The sequence below is a fragment of the Myiozetetes cayanensis genome, unplaced genomic scaffold (assembly GCF_022539395.1).
Source record: "Myiozetetes cayanensis isolate MyiCay16 unplaced genomic scaffold, myiCay2020 scf3, whole genome shotgun sequence".
Taxonomy (NCBI): domain Eukaryota; kingdom Metazoa; phylum Chordata; class Aves; order Passeriformes; family Tyrannidae; genus Myiozetetes; species Myiozetetes cayanensis.
The window spans coordinates 49,948,728-49,972,394 of NW_026087521.1; the positions used below are offsets into that span (position 1 = coordinate 49,948,728).

Sequence of the window (23,667 nt, forward strand, 5' to 3'; positions counted from 1 at the left end):
CTGTTACACGGCAAATGGCTTTTAAAATATTTAAATAATGGAGTTAATAATGAAATCAGTTATAAAAGGCTGTTATTCTTTTGCAAATACTGCTAGACAGTGCACTGCATGGCAGACCAGAAAGCTGTTTCCAGAAAAGACACAGATACAAAATTAAAAGTTCATTAAGTCTTTCTACTGCAATAATCTTTCATGGAACACATTGTGAGGTACAGCTGCTGTGCACCCCCTGCTCCTTTCCCAGAGCAGAACAAGCACCACTGCTCTTTAGGTCACAAACAGGCTGGTTCAAGGTTTCTTGAAGGCTTGGGAGAAATGAGTTCTGTGTTGACACAGAACAGACTTAAAGGCAGTCCCCATCTTAGGGCTGTTCATTTGTCATTAGAGTTCAAAGTAAGCCTTTTCAATAGGTAATAGTATTTAAATAAATTAATTTTAATGGGAATCAAATTCAGTTTGATTCAGGAATACTTATTCTCTTAAATAATAAAATCTCTTATGTAACATGAATTGTAATATCTTTGCAAAGACAGTTCCTTTCTTTAGGGAGAGAACACCACCAACAATCTCAAGAAACTAAACCCCAAAACTTAGATTAGACTTCACTTTTCCTATCATCTCCTTCCCCATTACTGCGCTGGGCTCGGTCCCTGTTTTGTTGCCATCTGCAATAAAAATTTTAGAAAGATCAGTACAAAAAGGCTGCTGTCGGGTGAAACCACAGAACGAGTCCAAGACGCAGTGGGAGAGAAAGATTCCTCGCTTTTCCAGGCCAGCAGAAGCTCTGCACTTTCAGCCAGAGGAGCAGGGATGGCAAAGAGCTTTCTTCTGAAAATGCCACTGTCACTGCCTTCCAATTCCTGCCATTTCCCTGGGGACTGCTGGGGCATGGAGAGGAGCAAAACACCCAGTAACAGATCTTGTGGTTGCATCCCACACAGCTCTGTGCTCCCAAGATATGCCAGAGCCTGTCACCACCCAGCACACCTGGGGATAACAACAACCTGAGCCATGCCAACTTCACCAGGAGCAAGAAGGGCTTCAAAGATGGCTGTGGGAGATGGTGCCAAGGGTAATTTCTCCACCCTCCCCAAATCCACCACACTCCCTACAACAGGCAGAATAGACTGGAGCCCTGGCTGATTGCTCATGGCTACCCACAGCACCAGTCACAGAACAGGCTTCCCTTTCAAGCTCACAGGATCCCTGCTGGGGAGTTATAACCAAGACCCTGTTCTAAGGGAGCACAAGTGAGGCAAGTCCAGCAAATCCTGACAACATTTCTAAACAAAACGCCAGATCACAGTCGGGCAGGCAGATGCCAATGCACACACCACGCCTGCAGGGCTGACGGAGCAGCTCGGCGCCTTTCCAGCCATGATGCAGGCACAGAGGCTGCTGCAGCCCCGTGGATGGAGCCTGTTGTGCTCTCTCACTTTCAGGGGCTGGGCTAGGCTCGGTCTCAGGCCGGGATCTACGGCACATAATCTGCTTTGACAAGCTGAGGTAGGAAATGACTCCTTGTGCAAGCTGACAGGGTGGTGTTGTACAAGGCAGCTGCTGAAAGGCTTTATAAAAACAAACATTCCCCAGCCAGGGCACCACATGGCTGCTCTTCAAAGAAAAGCTCATGTTTTGGGTAGGAAGCCTCGTCACACACTTAGGCAGAACTGGTCATTGGGAGGAGACTCTTCTGACTGCTGCTGTCTTTCAATACAGGACCTGCTCCAGATTGTGCAGAGGGGCCGGGCCGGAGCCCTTTAATTTGGCTGGAAATGGGAGCAGCGTGATCAAGGACACGGTGTGTGTAAAAAGACCATCTTGGAAACAGGAGGTGGAGTTTCTTGCAGAGAAACTAAGTGTATATCAGTCACTGGAGGAGACTCTGGAAAATGAAACAGAAGCTGGAATGGCTGTCACTGCCACATCATCTAATTCAGCCTTGTTGTGGTGCTGCCACTGCTTGTAAGAGGACACAAGCTCTGCACTAAATGAGCTTTGCCTGGACTTGTCTCAGCCTTCCAGGAGCTTTGTTGTAGATTGTTTCACTCTTACAGCAGTTGTCTGATGACCAGGAGACTGTTAACCAGCACTGTCTTGGGTTTTGTGCAATTATCTGGTGTGGCACTTGCTGTGTACGTGTTATTGTAAATGATAGATAGCAGGTGCTAGGGAGAATCCCGTGTAAGTGCTGGGCCTGGAGCACAGCTCCCGGAGAGCAGGAACAGACAGGAGGTTGCACGGTGGGTGTGCACAGAGGGGGCCAGGGAGTCGTGGTGTGCCACAGGGCATGGGATCCCACAGACTCTGGAACAGCTTTCCTTGTAGTGACAGAGCCTCTACCCAGGCTGAGCTCTTGTGTGGGAGGATATGGCTCTGCAAGTCTCGTGCTGCAGGGAGCGTTGGAGGCTTCTTGCTTTGGCTGAGGCTGGGGCAGAACAGGATCTTCTTGGAGACTCTGCAGTCTCAAGAGCCTGAATGCCCCATGTGTACTGAAGGCAGAGTCTGTGCTCACTGGATTGGGAATCAATGATGAAGGCTGGAAGCTTGTGACTTGTGGCACCAGGAGGATGTTTCCTATTCCACCTGCACACATACAGGACAAGAACAGCATTAATTCAGTACCCTCTGAGCACATGGGAGGCTGAGAGCTTGGAGTTTCCAGTGAAACAACTGAAGTGAAACAGCAAGGAGCTTTCCAGAGAAACATCTGACCTGCCTTAGCCATGCAGCAGCACCAGTGGAAGCGCTGGGTGCTGGCAGTGAGACCCCCTCCTGCAGGGCATGGAGGCCACCATCTGCCAGCCTGACAAAGGAGATGTGGTGCTTGCTGGGTTCTCCCATCTGGGATGGTATGGAGAGCCTGCCAAGGCTTGTCCAGCCTTCACACTCTTTTTCCTGCAGCTGCTGCTCTTCCATGTGGACATCAATGATCCTGCCAGGGGAGACTCTGGGCATAGCAAGTGTGACTTCATGGCTCTGGATACAATGGCCGTGAGTTTGGGACCTGAGTGGGGGAAGCACCTGAAGGGAAAGAAATGCAGCCTATGGATCAACAACTGGTTGTGCAGCAGATGTCACAGATTTATGAAGGGGAAATCAAGCTTAAGCAACCTGACAGCCTTGTGGGATGGTTTGGTGAATGTGAGGATAGCAGCAAATGTTGATTATCTTGAACTTCCTTAAGGCTTTTTGACACCATCTCTTAACAGCTGCCTCACAAAGTGAGGAAGTATGGGCTACATAAACATGGATAAAATGGACTGAAAGATTGGGATCACTGGCACAAAGTTCAGTGGAGGCAAGTTACTAGTGACGTACCCCAGGGGCGGGTACTGGAGACAGTCCCTTTTCACATCATCTTTATTAGTGGCCGCAATGATGGGGCCAAACGCATTCTTGGGAAGTTAACAGCTGTATAATACTGGGAGCAGTGGTTGATATGCCAAAGGGTTGTGCTGCCATCCAGAGGGACCTCAACAGGCTAAAAGAATGGCTTGACAGGAAATTCAACAAAGGGAAACGTAGTCTTTCAGTCTTTCACCTGGGAGGAACAATGCCATATGCATCAGCACAAGTTTGGCAGGACAGGACTGGAGGGTCCTGGTGGAACAGTATCCAACAAGGTGCCCTTTGCGACAGAGGCAGCCAAAAGCCTCCTCAGCTGTGTTAGGAAGCATATTGCCAGCAGGTGGAGGAAGGTGATCCTTCCCCTCAGCACCCATGGGACACATCTGAAATGCTGCATTCATGTTTGGGCTCCCCAGTACAAGAGAGACATGGACACAGTAAAGTGAGCCCAGACACCTTGCAGGGGGGGTGGTGGTGGTGGTGTTGCAATCTGCTTTAGGTGACCCTGCTTTGAGCAGGGAGGTGGACTAGATAGATGATCTCCAGAGGTGCCTGTCCACCTCAGCCATTCTGTCCTTCTGTAACAACAAGTGGCTCTGTGTAGAACAGTGTATCATCCACAATGACAGAATTAAAAAATAAATACATCCATCAATAAATGCATCAGTGTAGACACAGTCAGGACGATAATGCAGACCCAGGCTATGAGCAATTTCACCAGTGGCCAAGTCACTGGAGTTTTAGGAGCAACAAAGAACAACGATGCAACAACATATGTAAACCACTCCATAAACAGTAAATTTGGACATAATTGAGAAACAAGGGACCAGGAAAGAGCAAGGTATATTTTTTTTTACCTATGGATGTCCCCAAGACTGAGGGATAAACCACAAACATTACACTCCCCCTCTTAACTGACTCACTGCAAAAGCAGTGCCCTGGAAGGGGCGGGCATTGGAAAATTTATGTCACTGAGCTGCATATTATTTGACTAGAAGTATTAGCACCATTGTACCTGGACAGTAAGCATCTGACTAGATTGCTAGAACTTTGAGTGTGAGTTCTTTCTGTCAGTCCAAGAGTCCAACAAATAAGTGGGAGTGAAACAACCCACTCTAACTTGGATGCAACTGAATGGCAAAAGAGGTACAGATGACCCCCTAATTTTGTTGTCTTCCTGAAATCCTACCACTACTTAGGTCAGCCATAGTATTTCCTCAAATGGGGGATTCTGGTTCTCCAGCAGCATCATGGAAAGCAGAAGTGGAGAGATGTAGAGGAAAGATGTGCCCTACAAATTCAAGACCATTGATCATCCAGACCACTTCGACAAACTGAATCTGGCTCAGAGTCAGCACCTACAAAGAGGGACAGAGCAGCTGTGCTGTCACATAAAATGCCTCATGGCATCCTTGGAAGTTGGAAGATCTACAGCTTGTTATTCAAGGTCTTGAGGCTTCCCCACTTCAAATGCTTTGATGCCAGTTGGGACAAATTCTAACCACTTTTTGTGTGCTAACTCAGCAGCACAAATGAAAGCTGTTTGCACTAAAAGCTTTCAAGTCAAGCCTTTGGCAAGTCAGAAAGCCGGGCACACTTTCACTTTGCTAGCCAGTATGTGGTCTCAGAAGGAATTTTATTGATGCCCCATCCTGAGAAGCCTCCCCAGGCTGAAAGTAAATCTAGGCTTTGATGGGGAGGGAAAGGAAGAGGAAAGCTTACTGGGGAGCACACACATATAAACCATCCCAGACTGCTGCCTTGGTGGCTTTGGTACAGAGCTGGTCTGTGCCACGCAGGAGTGAGTCGTATGAGGATTATCCAAAGGAGAATACCAAAGGAGAAGGGCTGCTTCCCTTAAGCCTCACAGAAACTTTCCACTAGCTTGCTGAAGGCTTGCTACCAAAAGCCTTTTTTTACATACAAGAATTCATTGCCCTACTTCTGTTTATATTCACAAATCAAGCACTTTATATCCACAAATCAAGCATTTTACTCCCCTGTTTCTGAAGTGCCTCTAACATCCATTCACATTGTAACACACCATTTTTTTTGTTTGGCACTTGGCTGAGATTCCCATCCATCCCTCTTCTACAAGATGACCAGCACACAACACACGGCACAACAGGTTTAACTCCCCGTGCACGCAGCTACGGGCAGCACACAACTGGGTTTACTACGCACATGCTCCACTGCTACGGCATTCCTGCTGAGGAAATCCCCCTGCACCTGGCAGGTCACCAGATCCGACACGGGGTGCCAGGGCACCCCCACGCCCTGTCGGTGCAGCGCCTGCAGGACGTGCACGCAGGGTTACCTCGTGCTCACCACTTCGGTGCCAAAAGGCGCACAATGTATTCCAAGTGAAATAGGATCTTTTAATGTCACATATCCAAACAATAGTTCTCATTTCAAAATGCAAAATAGGTCCTTTGAAGATCAGCCGCTCCCAAGCTGAGCGAGCAGGGTGGGGTACAGCTGACTGGCACAACTGTCGAGGTCAGACCTCGTTTCTTTGGTAAGATACATACCGGGAACAACGCGAATGCAGAGTTGTACCAAAAGAGTCCGCTTAGAAGACTAATTATTACTCCACATCCCTTATTAGAGATTTGCATTTTAAAACAGTCATATACATTAAATAGCTCTCCGACTTCTAAATAGCGAACATTTGAAGTAGCACATATTCCGCTACCCCCACCATTTTAAGAACAAGCAACACATGTGGGAGAGAAGGGAAACATTAAAAACAGACTGTCTGTCTCACACAGTTTATTTAACAATAGGTAATAAGAAATCAATTTTTAACAGTCTATACAGTGATCGAAAGTTCTTATTTATAAGTAACCAACTTTAATTGCATGATTTACAACATTTGAGGGTTTTTTTTTGCTTTCTATTTTCAAGTTTTACAGAAAGTGGAAGAGGGTGGGAAAGGGGCATGGGAGAGAGAAAGCAAGCATAAAGAAGAAACCCCAGGGACTTTTTCTCAGGTTGAAATTATCCCGATGGAATTGTTTCTTACCCTCTTTTTTATGTTTTTTTTTCCTTTGTTAGATGTAAAAATAACAAAAAAATTCTTTCAAGAAAACAGAAACCACAATATATATACTACATCCATTTGGCAGCTGCCCCTGTGTATTTGCAAAAATGTTGTCTTCTCTCTACATGTACAAATTACTTTAATACTTGAAGTTTTTTTAAGCTCAGACTCTTGTATAGAAAATTCTTGGAGGACAAAAGTAGACTTCAGTAGGGGACTGAGTTATTTAATATTTTTACATTTTTTCAAAGAATTGACATATTTCCAACCAAAGAGGAAAAGATTGGTATTTATTTTTATATATATATATTTATATATGTAATGTTTTTTTTAAAGCAACATTAACCCCTTTTGTCCTCCGGTTTTAGGAAAAGGTTCTCCTGTGTGTTTTCTGTTGTTCTGTTTTTGTGGTGATCTTTTTGCAGTGACATGAAGAAAAACCAGAATAGGGAAAATGTTTACCATCTGCCTCAGTAAATAATAACTATCAATATTACATATTTTCATTAATTTAAAAAAAAATAAAACCTATTGGAGGCACGAGCAGGGCATCCTTTGGTGAACAACCAAAAGATCATCCTCCTCCCCCAACCTCCCCAACACACACGAGGAAAAAAAAAACCAAGAAAAAGGACTGGTTATGATTCCAGCCATAACAAAAATATATTCTTTGTACTCTACTGTCCCTCAGGTTCGTTGTAGGTTTGCTTTTAAAACCACAAACTACCGCTGCAGAGTTCAGATGTGTTCCAGGGAAAAATGTTGTTTTAGCTAAGAAAGATTCAAAAAAATTTGTCTTCAGTACAAAAAGTCTTGAGAAAATAAGTTTTTTTATTTTCTTCTTTTTTTTTTTTAATTTTTTTTTTTTGCTCCCAAAATGCTACAATGTGTCTAGTGTATGTCTAGTGTACTCTGTGAAAGGTTTGAATTCAAGTCTGAGTTCTCGGAGCTGAGCCCCAGTTCCGTGGCGCTTGTACCATGGAGGCCTGCCATGCCGGGATTGCTAGCAAGCTGGGAAAGCATTGCACTCTGGTCCGGGCTGGCAAAGTGCCCTTGATCCATGGGGTTAGCCTGGGCAGCTACCAGTCCTGGATGTGGGGAGCTGGTCTGCGGGGAGACGTGGTGTGGAGAAGGCTGAGGCTGCATCCGAGGGGATGGGCTGGAATGAGGGGGTTGGGACTGGGGCCGCGGTGAGGGAACAGGCTGCGGAGAACGCACTTGATTGGTGAGCGATGAAGGGAGCTGTTGGCCCTGGAGGTGCGGGGACTGGGCCTGGTTGGGGAGCATGTGCTGCTGGGGGCTCATAGGATTGGGCTGAGCTGGGGACCCCATCTGCTGCTGAAGTAGCCTCTGCTGGAAAGCCTGCTGCAAGCTGGCTCCCGTCTCTGCACTCATGGACTGTGGAAGTTGGCTTATTTGTCCCATGTTTCCTTGCTGCATCTGCTGCATGTGATGCTGCATTCGCTGCTGCTGCTGTTGGGGATATCCGACGCCCTGGGGCTGCTGAAACTGGCTGTGGTTGGCCATGCCCGGCCCCAGCCCCGGTCCTGCTCCCTGCTGCTGCTGTTGCTGGTGGCGCTGCTGCTCCATCATCTGGTGCCGTCTCATCAGGAGGTCTCGGAACTGGGGAGCCATTCCCGAGTGATTCATATTCATCTGCTGCGCCTGAGGATTCATCCCAGCCATGGCCTGCTGTGGCTGCTGCTGCGGCTGCTGCTGGGGCATGCTGGGCCTCTGCACTCCCGCTTGCATGGGGTTCATGTTCTGCATGGCTGGGTTGGGGTGCACCCCTCCCTGCTGCCCTTGCATGGCCTGCTGTGGCTGCAGGCCCGGCTGCCCCTGCGGGATGCCAGGCTGACCCGCCATGCCCTGCGGGTTCTGGGACCCCGCGTACTTGGCGGCCCGCTGCTTGATGAAAGCAGCCAGCAGCTGAGGGTTGGAGTGAAGGATGTTAAGCACCTGCTGCTGCTGCATGGGTGAGCTGGGAGACCTGAGAGTCCGCAGTAGGTTTTGTAAGGCCGCCTGGGGCAGAGGTGGTTGTTTGGGCTGAGCGGTGCCAGGTACCTGACCCATCCCTGGCTGAGGGGCCATATTCATCGGCTGACCCGGCTGGGTTACTGACATCATGGATGGCCTCTGCATTCCCGGCTGCAGCTGAGCTTGGGGCAAGGCCCCCTGCACCCATGGCGGCTGCTGCTGAATTCCCGCTGGCCCCATTCCTTGATCTATATGACCACCAGGACCTCTGCCTATCTGCGGAGGGTTCATTCCCATAGGTGGCATCTGGGGCATCTGGTGCTGAATTGGCCTTTGGAAGATCTGAACCTGTGCCATCTGGCGCTGGGTCTCCGCTGCCCGCTGGATTTGCATGGCCATTTCCACTGCTGCCGGAGGAGGGCCCTGAACTGGTGGTTGTGGTGGCTGGGGTGGAGTTGGAGGCGTCACCTGGCCACCTGCCTTGCCCTGGGACACAGCGCTGGGGGGCTGAGTTCTTGGCATGGTGTAGGGTGGCATGCTGTTGGGAGGCGCAGGCTGAGGCTGCGACACGGGCTGGGGCGGAGGCTGGGGCTGCGGGGTCTGTGGCGTTGGGGGCTGCTGGCCCGTTGGAGTTGTTGGGGTGGCTGGCGTGGGCGAGGGCAATCCCTGCTGCTGGCCTGCCACACCGGTGCGCTGCATGCTCGCCATCCTCCTTCGGAGCATCTGCGCCTGTTGCAGGCGGTGCTGAAGCTGTTGCTGACGGAGCTTGTGTTTGATGTTGAGGCAGAAGGGCACGGGGCACTTGTTCTCCTGGCAGTGCTTTGCGTGGTAGCAGCAGAGAGCGATGAGTTGCTTGCAGATGGGGCACCCTCCGTTGGTCTTGCGTTTGCAGCCTTTGGTGTGTTGGACGACCCGTTTCATCTTCTGACAGGATGGCAGTGAGCAGTTGGCATTCCGACACTGGCAGGCGTGGACCAGAGACTGGATACAGCGCTGAATGCTCAGGCGGCGGGAATCACCAGGGCTCTGGGTGGTGGCAGTCTGCTGGTTGTTGCTCTCATCATCTAGACCGAGGCCTAATTTCTCCATCTTGTGGTCATGGTTTTTAGTGTTATAGCAGGTGATGCACAGGTCATAATCCTGGAAAGACAACAAAGGAAGAGTTAGTGTTCCTGAGACTCCATACAATAAAGAAATAAACGATGTCATGCCACTTCAACAAATTACTCCCAGTCTGTTCCAGGCAAATTGTTGCTCTAGGGAAAAATTCAATCTTTCATGCACTATTGAGGTACTAGAGAAGGAATAAATCCAAATTATAGCCAGGGAAAGTGTGTGGGCGTACAGGCATCTGAAAGTTACACAAATACATACACCTTGAAAGACAAGTTCACTCTGAGCTAATAAATCACACATTATTCAGCTGGGCCAGAAAACCTCCTTTCCCAATAGGAAAGGAAAAGAAAGAGGCAAAGAACAAATAGCTGCCCATCTGCTCCTGCTTCAACAGAAGAGGGCAAGAGTGGCAGAAGATGTACCAGTTTTCCAAGAAGGAGAATGAAAGCTGCATTTTTAGTTAGAAGATTTGAGTTAAACAACAGTGTGTGCTGAGAGGGAACAGAACAGCATTTACCTTCTGTGAAAGCAACAGCACATGAGTTTGGGCTCAGCAATTGATCTTTAAGGAAAAGACCCAAGTTCTCAGGAGTCATTAATTTAGAATTCATTTTTTGGTATGTAATAGAACATAAAACCATACATATATTTTACCCAAAGCAAATGGAATCATCAAATTTTAAATCACAGCTTTTCAGAACCAAATCTGAGACAGCTATTCCCTTCCTGCAGGCAAAACCCCTAAGTTTCAAGCTAGATTCAACGACAGTCCAGCTCCTGGAGGGCACAGCAATGAAGATCAAGTGCAGTGGTCTGGAGTAGTGAAGGAGTTACCCAAGTACTGGGATCTGACTTGTAGCATAGCAAAACCCAGAAAACCAGCCCCATTTACACAAATAGTGCAGCCCAACACTTCTGACTCTGCAAGAAGAAAGTATGCACTGCTCTTCAGAAAAATCAGCTCATCCTACCATTACAGCTCAAGTAACTGCCACAGTTCCCAACTGCTTAAACAGCAGCGGCACCTTAAGTGAACTACAGAAAACACAATTCTGCTTCAGCTCTCCACAGATTGGAAGCAGAAGACAAGAATCACTCCAAGAAGCAGATTAGTAGAACACCCTGTTCTGGAAGATGTTTTCTCTCGTTTCTTTCTGAACTGCCAGTGGAAGAACTGTACAGATCTTTTTTCATCAGTTAACAATGAGAAATCAGTTCAGGTAAAAAGCACTTTGAGCACAGAGATACAGGGACAGACGCAGGGAAGACTTCACCAAACATACCTCACAGACAGTGCAGTGCCATCTGGTCTCCACATGATGCTTGCACTCATTGCAGGTGTAAACAAAGCGGTCTTGGCTCTGGGTATGCAGTTCCACCAGCATGCACATGGTTGACCACTGGGCCCTTCGTAGTGAGGAGAACTCCAGGTGCTTGTCTCTAGCAAGAGTGAGGAAAGCATCACGCCCATCCATCAGGTCACACGGGATGAGTGGGTCAGGCTCAATGATGGGGGGCAGGGAGTTGGCTGCAGGGCCAGCAATGAGGCGGATGACAAAGAAGACCTGAAAAATAAAACAACTTCATTACACAGAGAGTACAGTTCCAGGGACAACTAACACTTGAATGACGTGCCACCAGATGGTGTGCTTGGTAAGGACCTGGAAATCTCACACCTCTGGGTGCCCTGCAGGTTTCACCTTCTTCTGAAGCATTAGGTAAGGGACACTGAACTGAACAGTGAAACTGTTGTGACAATCTAGACTGTTAGGAAGTTCTGCACCAGTACAGTTGCATTTATCCCCACTGCCCTCGCAGCAAAGAGCGCCCAGACTTACTGGCACTTGTCTGTCTGGTGTGCCTCTCAACTCTCCAGCCAAACCTGTATAATTTACAGGGCATGACTCTGAAGTATCAAAGCTTTGTACACCTCTTTATTGAAGTAAAATACATATTTCTCATTCAATCAACTCTTACCTCCTTGTGCTTCTCCATAGTGGCATACAACTTTTGGGAGAGGTCATTGGACACATTGGGCATGCCAGGCTTTTTCTTATTGCCACGACTCAAGCTGCTCTTGTTCTTACTTGTCTTCTTATTGTTCTTCTTTTTGGCATTTTTGCTGTCTCCCTTGCTCACCTAGTAATTTTAAAGACATTTCATGTCAGGTATCCCAGTAACACTTAGCATTCTATTACTTTCAAATATTCTGTAACTGCAGGACAAAACACTTCACAATCATTTACTCTGAAGACACTTATCAGGGTCCCCGGAAACATTAAATTAATTCCATTAGAATGACTCCAAAAGATATCAAGATCAGCAAGACACACATCTAAAAATAGTTAAAGCATAAATGCTCAGGAGGTGCAAGGGAAACATTATTTAATAAAACTTGTCTGATACAGCTGCACACTGAAGAATCTCTTGGACAATCACAAAGGGGTTCAGCAGATGAATTGTCAATGTAATTCAAAAGTAAAAATAAATGAAAAGTACAACTGATACCAGACAAACTAGAAGTAAAAGACTTAAACCACGTAAATTTAGTTTGCTACAGCTTTCCAAGAGATTTATTTTTAATAGACTGCATTAAACTGATTTTGATATGAAGCTGTTGTTCTGAGTCCAAAAGGCATTAGCAGTGCTATTTCTAGCCTTCACCTTCCTCCTGTCACATCCTGCAACATTCAACAGAACAGGTCAGCTTAATTTCAACTACATTCAGTTAGCAATGAGCATTGGACTGCTCACTGGACTGCTCAGAGAGCCCCCCAAAACGTGACAGCATATGATGATCAAGGATCAAAGCAATTCTTATCCAAACAATCATTTTTCCTACGCTTAAAATAACTGCCAGAATGGAAATTCCCAGTGACCATGAATGACTATCACTTCATTTGACAGTACAATCTATTATTCCCTCATTTTCAAGAGGTAAAACATAGGGTCAATGAAAAGTTAAAACTACTTTTAATAACAAAGGCTAAATAGTAATGCTCTGCAGGCTTGCTCCACCTCAGGATTTTGGGGCCAAACTGTTGTGAAGGCTCGACTGAATGTTGACCAATCTCACACAGAGATGGGAACTTGTAGCTATACCACATGGAAAACAATCACTACCTTCCTAAGACAGATGTTAATTAATGCAAATTTGATATCCAGTTGCCTAATTGCCATGATACTCTTGCACTTATATTGAACTAAGTCCTTGAAAGAAGGCATTGCAAAGAGCTGCACAGGAGAAGCACAGTTTCTAATTGTAACATTAAACCTAACTTTTTTGATCCAAAGGTCTTTTAGCAAAAAAATTCTAAGCCCCAACAAAAATCTAGTATCTGATAAAAGTGATGAAGCAGCAGTGTTTAAACAGAGTTAACTAACAAGTACTACTGTGTGAGACAAAGTACTAACCTTATCCTAGCTTTACCACCTCTTCCATAAAAGCTTAGAAGATCCAAGGATAGGCGGATGCATAAATTCTGCATCTGTCCACTTTCAAATTTATTGCTGAATTAAGAGGCATACCTTTTTTTTTTGTGGAATGTGAAAACACAGTTGCACATTCTCAAAAAAACCCCTACACAAGACACCAGCAAGAAGTTTCTCTAGTTTAAAGCAGCCCAACAACAGTTTAGCAGTAATTTGTGCTTCAGATCCTCAGTGCCTTAAAGCTAGTAGATGAACCTATTGAGAGTCAAGTACTAACTCACAGCACTCCGCTACCTTCTCAGACCATCTGCTGAGATTGGTGTTAGAACATGTAAGTTAGAAGAAAAGAGTTAGCCACTATTCAAAAGCTAAAGCTTAAGGAAGAACATTTCCAAGTCAGGCCGAGGTGGCAACATGAACATGGATAACAATTGGATTTAAGCAGAAAAATATTCAACTAGCAGCTGTTTCAACCTAATTGCCTTTAGTAATTAGATAGGTTTATAGCCATATGAACAGCTGCTGTTCATTGAAATGTAGCTTAGTGGTATTTAAATAGCTCTAATTTATAAACTGTAAAATTGAAATTCATCTTACAGTGAAAGGTGAAAAGGCCAGTTAACCAGCCTTGGCCCCCTCCTTTTTTATTATTAGCCACTTATAATCCCAACTTTTACATTAGATCATGAAATAGCAGAAGCATTCTTACATCTGTGCTTTCATTACTAGTGTTTTCTTCTCTCTTCCGTTCTTCTTCCTCTTGCTCTAGTTCCTTAATGCTCTCCTCTAGAACATTAGGCCAGAAGTCCCCTTCAAAGTAAGGTAACTCCTTTGCACTTGTTAGACGATCTTCTGTTGCCTGCTTAAATATATCCTGAAAGAGAGCAAACCCACTACTGGTTACCACTATTACAAGTCACATAACCATAGGCAAAGTTCCCAATAAGTGACAAAAAAAGGCATCAGTAGACCAAACAAAGGAGAGCTTAATATTTCAATATATTTTATGAAAGCATATTCTAAGTGCAGATTTAACACTGCATCAGTTATAGTTCGTCAAATACATTTCAAATATTCCCACTTGGAAGGAAGAAAACATTACCACGTGCTGGATTTCAATATGCATACTTACCAAATGGGACAATATAATCACTATAATCTCGACAACAGCTGGAGTACTGATAATTCCAAAGATTTAACATACACCTAACTGCATGGACATCCTAACCTTCCAATTTTATCTAACACAAGAAGATTTAAGATATCATGTATTTTCTTTTGCTGTCTTTTATAGTATTCCTCAAGAATTTAGTTTGTTCTAAGGAATCATTTCAGAAGTCTTGCTAGAACAACATCAGAAGCTAAATGCTTTGAAGAGGATATGTTTTAACTCCAAACTTTTAGTGCTCAATTCACTTAAAACTAATGTAGTAAATGCCAAGTATCAGGCACAATAAGCCGAGGAAGAAAGGCAAGACAAGGGTGCTCAATGCCCCCCAGCCTACACTTAACACACCTTGTAATCGTGGACAATGCGCTCCGACACAGACTTGTCCAGCATCTTTTTGTACCACTCTTGCAGTCGTTTGGGTTTGGGTATCTTTTGGTCCGGAGGATGGCAGTGGAAGATGTAGTCATCTCCTTCGCTGGGTGGGCACGCCCAGATGTGTCCAGTAGTATACCTGGCGTGGTTAGACAAAAACGGGACATGTGGGCTCTGACGACACCCGCGTGCTCTCCTCTCCGCCACCAGGTGGCGTCACCACCGAGTTGGCCGCAGTTCCCAGACGGACAGTAATTACAGCGCTCTGTATTTTAATTCCAGCGTTCGTTCGTTTTAATTCCAGTGTTCCTTCCGGCCGCGTTTAGGCAATAACATTTTTGTCTTTTCACTCATTTTTTTAAGTTCAGAGCTATATATGTAGTAGTCTATATGTAAAGTCTGCACATTTTTCAGACTAGATAAAAATCAAAGCCTGATATGGACCTGCAATTGCCATCTCCCAATTAACTAATGGGAGAAAGCTGGAGACTGAACTTCAGTATAAAAGCTTAAGACAGTGCAGTAATTCATCATCTAGCAACATTTTAAGAACAGATTTACTTAAACACAGAATTTCCACTTTTCTATCGGAAACTCTCTGGTTTTTAACTTTGAGAATCAGTTTTACAAATTAGTTTCACCCTTATATCTGGGAATAAACAGTCCCTGTCAACCCATGCTATTGGGTGCACATTCTAGAATACTATCAAGATAGATGGCAGGCAAATAGTTGCAGCTGCAGGGAATATAACTCCAAAGATCACTTCTTCATCCTCAGTTCTTCCCTATTAGTTTTGGAAAAGAATTCCAGTAGGAGGAATAATCAGCTCTCAAGTTAAGAGAAAAATAACCATCCTTGCCATGCTGAGAAACAGCTCTGCAGAACCCTATCCCAACCCTGGGAACTGCAGCCAGTTGTCATTCCTTCTGCCTGAGAATGGAGAGATGATACTGCGTGACCAATATTGTTTTCCCAAAATGAGAACCTGATGTTACTCATTAGCACAGAAAATAGCATTAAGCAAAACTGAGGCCTGAGCTCTATACAGCAGTTGTACAGACTCGCAGGTTGGAAAATACACAATAAAAGAAGCAGAAAGAAGCCTAATGTATGCTTTTGAAGTACTAAAGAATACTCACTGAAGACAGTACCACTCACCTCCAGTTCGACTCCCCTAACTTTTCTCAAGGACCTGCTTTAAACATAGTCCCTAAGAGTTTCTTCACAAATAACTCTCTATCAAGCTACACCAGATACCTTTCACAATAGGCTGATGTTTGCTTTACTGCCCTTTCTATTTCAGTAATCATAGCCATTTAATTTCCACCTTTTTTATTATTTCAGTTGTTTTCTGTTCTTTTATGCTGTCCCAAGTATATTCTCTTTCTTTCCTCACTCTTCAGTTTCTCACCATTTCAACTACTCCTTCTGCAAAAGATTCCTTAGGGGTCTTATACAACTGTTACAGAGTTAATCAGTACAGATAGAATACACTTAACTTTCTCCTTATAAACACAGGTAAGAACTTACTTGCCAGCCCAAAGGAATGACCTAATTAAAGCTAGCGGCATTACACAAGGACTGCACTACAAACAATATGGACAGCAAAATTTTATGGACTAGACAATGGCTCACTTCTTCTACTTAGACTTGAAGTTTTATGTGAGTTTGGAAACCTAGAAATATCTGAAGCATAAGCCTCTCCTGAAAAGCCTGTGATCCCTTTTTGTCTCTTCTCCTTTTAAACTATGCGCAGTTGTTGCTACTATATTCTATCACAAGTTGATACTCAGGCATCATATTATGAACTACACAATGCAGTAATTTAATTTGCAATAAAAACTACCTACCACAAATGCTGTAAAGAAAACATTAAAAACATACTTACCCTAGTTTCTTAACGTATTCTAGATATCCAATTAGTATTTCATGATAGACAGCAGTCCTCAAGCATTTAGGGCGGAAGAAATGAACACTGTCAAGGTAAGATATATACACTCGCCTAAAAAAGAGAAAAAACAAACCAAAGAAGGTGTGAGGAGGAAGAGAGATTTCAATGTAGTTCTACAAGTTTATTCATGTTATTTTATGCATCTGAACCATCCATTACAACAGCAGTCCCAAAAGTCTCTGATTGTAATGTACCTCTAGAAACTTGGCCTCCTTTTGATATCCTAACCTCATCTCCCTAAAACTATGCAATCCCTTCCTTGAGGATATTGGTAAGTGATCCTTAAGGTGACACTGCCAGCCAGCATCCCCAGTAAGAAGCAACTCTAACCTACTCCCCGCAGAAGCTACTTTGCTTCTAGAGTTTAACAGGACTAAAGGTCTCACATGAGCCACAGGAAGCTCTATACAGAACTTCAGGAGGTTCACCCAACTGAGACAGTACCAAATTAAACAGACCTTCATTGCAGTTCCTCACCTTTGATTGGGTGGAGGGCAGTCTGAGCCATACTCCTGCACATGCATCCCAAAAAAGCACAAGTCTACACCATCAATCTCCTCAAAGGCAAAAAGAGCTTTTGTTCGGTAAGGGAAAGACTCTGCCATCTCTCCACTGTCCACAAACCTGCAGGTTAGAAGTAAGGAGGAATACCATGTTCACATGATAGAGACTGCATGTTACTAATGAAGGCAACAGATGAGGACTACACTACTAATTTTAGCACAAATTTAAAGTTAAACACTTACAGACTACTCAAATACAGGGCATCCACTTTTTACCATGAGAAAGATGACGCACATCACAACAAATTAATATGCTGCTGGAACATAGAACTGGCTGGTGGTGAGGTTGTAAATACAAAAGTCTTTTTAAAATTGGATTTTAGAACAAATTTCTTCACAAAAAGGGCTATCAAGCATTGGAACAGGCTGCCCATGGAAGTGGCTGAGTCACCATCCCTGGAGAGATTTAGAAGATGTGCAGATGTGGCACTTAGGGACATGGTTTAGCAGTGGCCTTGGCAGTGCTAGGGTAGCAGTCCGACTCGATCTTAGAGGTATTTTCCAACCTAAACAATTTTATTTAATCAAAAGAGTATCACATAAGTCCAAATAACTTCCATATCCCCCAAAAGAAAGTAAAATTAGAAACGGAAAGAACACACCTTGCTTTCATTCCTGGTTTTACTTCGACAGTTTTGTCAGATGCGTGTACCACTCTAACTGTAACCTCTCCTGCCTCAGGGTGATTCTGTCGTCTTAGGAAATCATTGACTCTGTTCTCCAGGAAGGTACCAAGTCTTGTAGCTGGTAACCCTGCAGGAGAAAAATACAGCTCCAAACATATACAAAACTGAACTGTTCATATGTGAATTCTCTACTCAGATGTTAAATGAAGTGTGACTCTTAACACATGCAGTATGTTAACATAAGTAAAGCTTTACCTTTAAACTCTACCACTTCTAAATGGGGTGAGCTGCTTTTCCCCTGCAGGCACATTTAAGGCTTAGGCATTATTTAAATGAATGAAGAATCTGTATTTCATCCAATTTCGACCAATTTCTATCTGTCTTAAAAGTCAATCACAATTAAGGTTCCTCCTGAATAGAAGTTATTAGTTACTTAAACTGGATTACGAAACACTGCTCTCAAGCATATCTTCACAGGTAGACTTTACATTTGGAGATATATTCTGTCTATAAAGACATACTAGCCAAGTTAGTCTCTCCAACTACCAAAAGAATATATTTCAACAACGGAAAGAAAACTAAATAAAACTAATTAAACTGTATCTGCAACTAACATACTTAGTTTATAAGTTTCTCATTTTCAAGCAATCTTCATACAAAAGAAGCACGAAATTAGTTGACAAAAACCTAAAGCTGAAAGGGAGCGTACGACTTGTGGTGTAACAGGGCCTGCCTCGTGACTAGCCATTACTTCTGGTAGAGTTACACATCTGCCAATCAGCTTTTCATTTTTCCAATTTGACATCTTTTGTTAAAACGTCACTCTACTACGCTAAGTATGCAATACTTACAGGTTGCTAGACACAAAAACTGATAGAAATGGTAAAAGAACCCTTGTATTCTTCCTGTATTCTTGTTGAATCCAGGGAGTTTTGATTTTGGAGATTTTGAAAAAAGACTCAGATGTTGAAACCATTCATTGAATGATTTGCTGAATCTTGATGCTATTGGGTGGCCAGGGATTTTTTTTTATTTCAGTAGAAACATAAATCCTCACTATCTATAAGAAGTACACAAACCTAAGAAGTTTCTGAAAGACTAATTTTGTCTACAGAACAGATGGACAATGACTGCACACATTTCCTCCTACACAGCCATCAAACCAGTTGCCTTGATCAAGAGGAAATGTCTATAGAGAGTTTTGTGACCAGGTGATGCAATCTTGATCTCCATCAAAGCTCTTAAGAGCAGCAGTCACAGTGACTTGAACACGTTATCGTAAACTTAAGTTAGACTGCAGTCATACAGTAACTATTTCCCAATGCTATTAATACTGCAGCTGAGATAAAAGGGTGCATATCTTGCAGTATATATAGTGCTCTAAAACAATGCATTAATTTTCTACATCAGAGTATAATTCCAAACATCACAGAACCGATGGTCAAAATTGACAAAAAGTATCCTCCAACTCCAAAAAACCAAATTAAATGCAAAACGAGCATAAAAGCTAACTCTTCCCCATTAACATATTACTTAAATTTGTTGGTGCAAGTGTTAGAATCTTACTTTTAGCAGAGAATTTGTTCTCTTTCCTGGTTCGTCCTGTTTTCTTTAGGCAGCCATCACAGACGAAGCTGAAGCAAAAAGAGGAGACAGTGAAGTCACCCCAAGTCAGACCATCAAGTCCTCTAGCACCTTACCATTAGAAGCAAAGTCTTTCACCAAAACTTATCTGGTCTGGAAAATACACTAACTGAAATTTCAAATAAAAGACAGCACAAAGAACAGTGCCAGCAGAAACAGCTCAACTGTTTCAGAGTTGCAGAGGAGGATCTAAGCTCCAGGGGCTGCATCTCCTGTCAGTCACCCATGTCACCACCTGCAAGCCCAGGAAACAGTCTCCACTGGCAGGTCTAACAATTGCTGCTCAAAGTATTCTTGGAGCAGTCAGGCTCAAACTGCTGTCTATGATGAAGATGAGATACCACAACACAAAGCAAAAGGTTGATTTTTTTTTCTTGCCCAAATACAACACAGACTGAAACAATTCTATGATTATTCCTCAGTTACAGGATGTCCACTCTCTTCCACTGCAACGTGGATGGGACAACAGAATGCTTTCTCATAGATTTCTTGTCAAGAAATGACACATTTAAGTTCTTCTAGAACTTTACCTACATGTAATTTATCATCTTTTATGAAAAGCTTTTAAAATCAATTGGAAGAAAAGCCAGTATGTTGATCAAGAATCATGAAGTATCTAAACAAGACTATATTGTTTTTTAAATTAAATACGATCACCGAGGTCAAAAAAGTTATTTCACCTGCTAAATTCTTCTGTTGTTACAAAACGTTTTTGAAAATGACAAAGCAGTATGGTTTGTACAGAAAACAGATCACTCGAACTGTTACCAGAACTAAAACCCTCTTTTCATGAAGGGCTGAGTGTCTTTAAACATAAAAGGTTGAAACGTAAGGTTGAAATCCCCTCTTCCAAAGAAATGTTAGAACCATTAAAGATTAGAAACAACGTCACACACAACACAGTCAGATATGATGTCTAAATTTGATGGTACCCTATAGATTGTGTGAAATTTTCAGGGAATGTAACTTCTTCCATTAGACACTCTTTTAAACAAAACTTACGTAAGGAAGTTTATACACTAGCTATAGTAAATACTGAATGTGTACTCTACTTAATAAGGAGAAATTCCTCACCCAGAAGGCCAGATTATCTCATTATGAAGAACACAGATCTGGTGCATTTTTCTTCCACACTCTATACATTCAACAAATCTGCAGAAGGCAAAAAAAAAGCGCAAAGGGAAGCAAAGGTTAGTAGTATAATTACTTACTTGTACATTTTGTAATGTTTTATTAGAGGACTTCTAGCATTTAGGCTTTTGAGCCTATATAACATAGAAGGTACATCTATGCTGAGAACAGCCTCCAGAATGAATTAAGAACCTGTCAGCTCAAATCAGGCAGACTATGCAGGGAAACATTATTATTACCATTTGCTTGTCTTACTGGCATTCACTGATTTCTTTAAAAGTGAAGACCTTCTAAGGACAAAATCTGTAAACCACAAACCCTGGGGTACATTGCAGATATACTGCAGAAAGGTGGGAAGAAAGAAAACAGAAGCAATACCCAAGTCACTTTTGGAAGACTAGCAGAGATTTAAGGACAACTGAGGTAAGTGATTTGGTCTACTTCCCAGATGTTGGTGAATATAATTCAGGTATCAAGGCAACCTGACGCCTTTTGAACATGCCTGTCTTCTATGAGTTTGAGACTTTGATTGAAGAGTTGTAATCTGCACAGAGCATGTAGTATCATACTGTAAATTAAGCTTATATTCTAGTGTTAGGCTCTATCTTCACTTTAACAAAGGGAAAGAAAAGTTATGAATCAAATTACTATTTTCTCCTTCCCACGTCTTTGTAAAACAGAAGGACTGGTTGACTCTTATGCCCTTAGAAGGATGGTGTGGGAATAATAAACATCCTTTTTGCTCATTCAATTGAGAATGAAATTAATGTTTGCAGAGCAGTCACACAGGTGTACAATGGAGGGACCACACAAAGTGGCTTCAAAAAACTCTCAGATATAAAGAAAAGCTGCTGAGTCACCATCACCTTAACATTACAGAATGACTACAGTTCTGCTTCCAGAACAGCACAGAAGAGAACTGGCTGATTCAAAATTTAACAACTTTTCCTTCTAGTTCAGGCCTGTAAAATACAACAACTAGAAAAGCTATCTGCATTCATCCTTCTATTGAATTTATATGCAAGATAACAAAATGGAGTAATTTCAGCACATACATCCAGTGCTATGTATTACCCAAACACAGCTGTGATGTGGTTTGGGTTCTCAGCACAGAGCACCAGATATGCTGCTTCCTGAGCAGCCCCTGCCAGCTAACGGAGCTACATGAAATTGGAAAACATTGAAAGACAAAGCTGATTGTGAATGAATAACATATCTCTTACAAAGTAATTATAATGAAGTGAGCATCATTCAAAGTGTGACAGCAATACTTACAGTTCAGGATCCAGTGTATCATTTTTCCTTTTTGAAAACTGTTCTTTGTTTATCGTGCTATGGAGAAACAGGCAATAAAACTCAGTTTTAACGCAAGACAACAAACATTCATGCCATACCACACCTATCCACAAACCAAGACAAAACTTGCAAGCAGAATTTTTTTAAACACTCACTGGCACTACAAGGAAAGGAGTTGTATTTTACAGTGACAGACAACTAAAGTATATGCTACTCAACTGTCGAAAACATTTTTATGGGATAATGGTTTGTATAGAACAACACTGCTTCCTTATTCAGTTTTACTACAGTATAAATGTTAAAGCTTGCTGACATTCAAGTTTTGGATGGGTCTGACCAGTATTTAATAGTGAAAAGACTACTTGATATCACTCTCATACTCTGCAGGCAGAGAATTCCAATTATCTTTAATTACCAAGAGAGGTAAGTTATCTTATTTCAGATTCCCCTAGCTCTCCTCCAACATTAACTTCAAAGGATGTGTTTCAGTTTCCAAGCCCTGCAACCCCAGCCCAGCCATTACTATATACACTATCTTTACCTTTCCTACAGCATTTTCCCAAAATTTTGTTTTAAGCTTTTCCTGGGGAGTAGGTGTCAGGAGGGTACAGCAAAATCAAAGACTGTCCCAACAGTTTGCCACCAACATGGTAAAAGGAAACTAAATCCATGCACAGATTTTTACTGCGTTCCCAACAACTGCACAACATTTCTCATAAGCAGATGGTATTGCAGCAGTGAAATATCTGTATGGCAGAAGTAGGTTGCCTGCTTCTGATTTGGATGAAAAACAACCTGATGTTGAATACAAAGTTTAATAGCATAGCCAGTGTATAAAGAAAATGGTACATTTGACATTTCAAGCTATGTCTGTCACCTACTCGCCTGCAGGCAAGTTATTTTTCTGCAGTACAATACTTTCACTTTTTCTCAGGGAAAAAACCATTTTCTTCTTTCCTCTCTATTGGTAGAGTTGCAATTTTAAGCACTAAGTGCTTATTTTTCACTAGTTTGGTCAGTCCAGATATTAAAGAAAAGCACGAGTCGAGGCTTTTATGAAGAATATATTGTCCTCCTTCTAGTAGCCTAAAAACCTGAAGCTAAGTTGGCTCCCTTTGAGAAAAGCCCTGTAGGCCATGATACAGCTCCTGAATGCACAGCCCAAGCAAACACAAATAACTCACGTTTGAGGTTGTGATGGGTCATCTCCCAGAGAAACGCTCTCCCCTTGGATTTCGTTGAAGCACTTCTCACAGAAATGATACCTGTCAGCAAGAAGGCCATATTTGGGTGAACTGCTCCGTCCACACAACACAGCCCAAGTCAAGCAACGGAGTCACCAATCACAGCAGGCCAAGGAAGGGACAGGAGCAGAGAGCAGGTCATCAACGGCGACAAGGATATTCAATGATGCAGATTTATGGGCCCCACATTGAGTTTGGTTGGTTTGGTTTTTTGGTTTGGATTTTTTTGTTTGTTTTTTTTTGCGCAATCAAGCCAAGTGCAGACAATGACAAGCATGAAGGAGAAATTAAAAAAATAACACACACACACGAACAAAGAAATGGGGGTTTGCAGGACAAAAACAAAAACATAGAAGCAGGACAAGACAACACAAAGCAGAAAGCCAAGGCAAAGCACAGATTAGCATTAAATCTCAAATGGGTTCACAAGCAGCAAACAATTAAAACAAATTAAACAAGAGTATTCCATTTTAGCATACCCATACCCTCTTCATTTTAATAATCCATGCCACGTACAGCAAAGAATTAAAATGAGACAGGGGGAAAGAGCAGAAGGAAGGAGGAACTGCTACTCTGACTTGTACATCAGCACAGCAGTTCTGTTGGCAGGAGGATCTGCAGGAGATCAATGGAAGAGGGACAGTCTTCCATCTTAAATGTATAAATGCTGAAAGGTCACATGATTCTCTCCCAGTTGAAAGGGAAAGCTAAACATCAGAAACTTCAAGAACCATAAAATCTGTCCTCAA

The 23,667-nt window shown here is 43.1% G+C and overlaps 1 protein-coding gene across 1 annotated transcript in view; it reads right to left on the reverse strand.

Moving 5' to 3' along the window:
- Positions 1–6,106: 6,106 nt before the first annotated feature.
- The window catches only part of EP300 (E1A binding protein p300), a 61,441-nt gene continuing 43,880 nt past the window's right edge, over positions 6,107–23,667 (reverse strand). Inside the window, exons 20-31 of the mRNA XM_050323834.1 lie at positions 22,859–22,939; positions 21,654–21,710; positions 20,322–20,399; positions 19,170–19,237; positions 17,580–17,730; positions 16,892–17,038; positions 16,352–16,465; positions 14,436–14,601; positions 13,629–13,793; positions 11,465–11,626; positions 10,771–11,052; positions 6,107–9,511 (exon numbers count right to left, since the gene is read on the reverse strand). Of these exons, the coding sequence (XP_050179791.1) occupies positions 7,286–9,511; positions 10,771–11,052; positions 11,465–11,626; positions 13,629–13,793; positions 14,436–14,601; positions 16,352–16,465; positions 16,892–17,038; positions 17,580–17,730; positions 19,170–19,237; positions 20,322–20,399; positions 21,654–21,710; positions 22,859–22,939 (3,697 nt within the window). The 3' untranslated portion in view covers positions 6,107–7,285. The remainder of the gene's footprint in view (positions 9,512–10,770; positions 11,053–11,464; positions 11,627–13,628; positions 13,794–14,435; positions 14,602–16,351; positions 16,466–16,891; positions 17,039–17,579; positions 17,731–19,169; positions 19,238–20,321; positions 20,400–21,653; positions 21,711–22,858; positions 22,940–23,667) is intronic.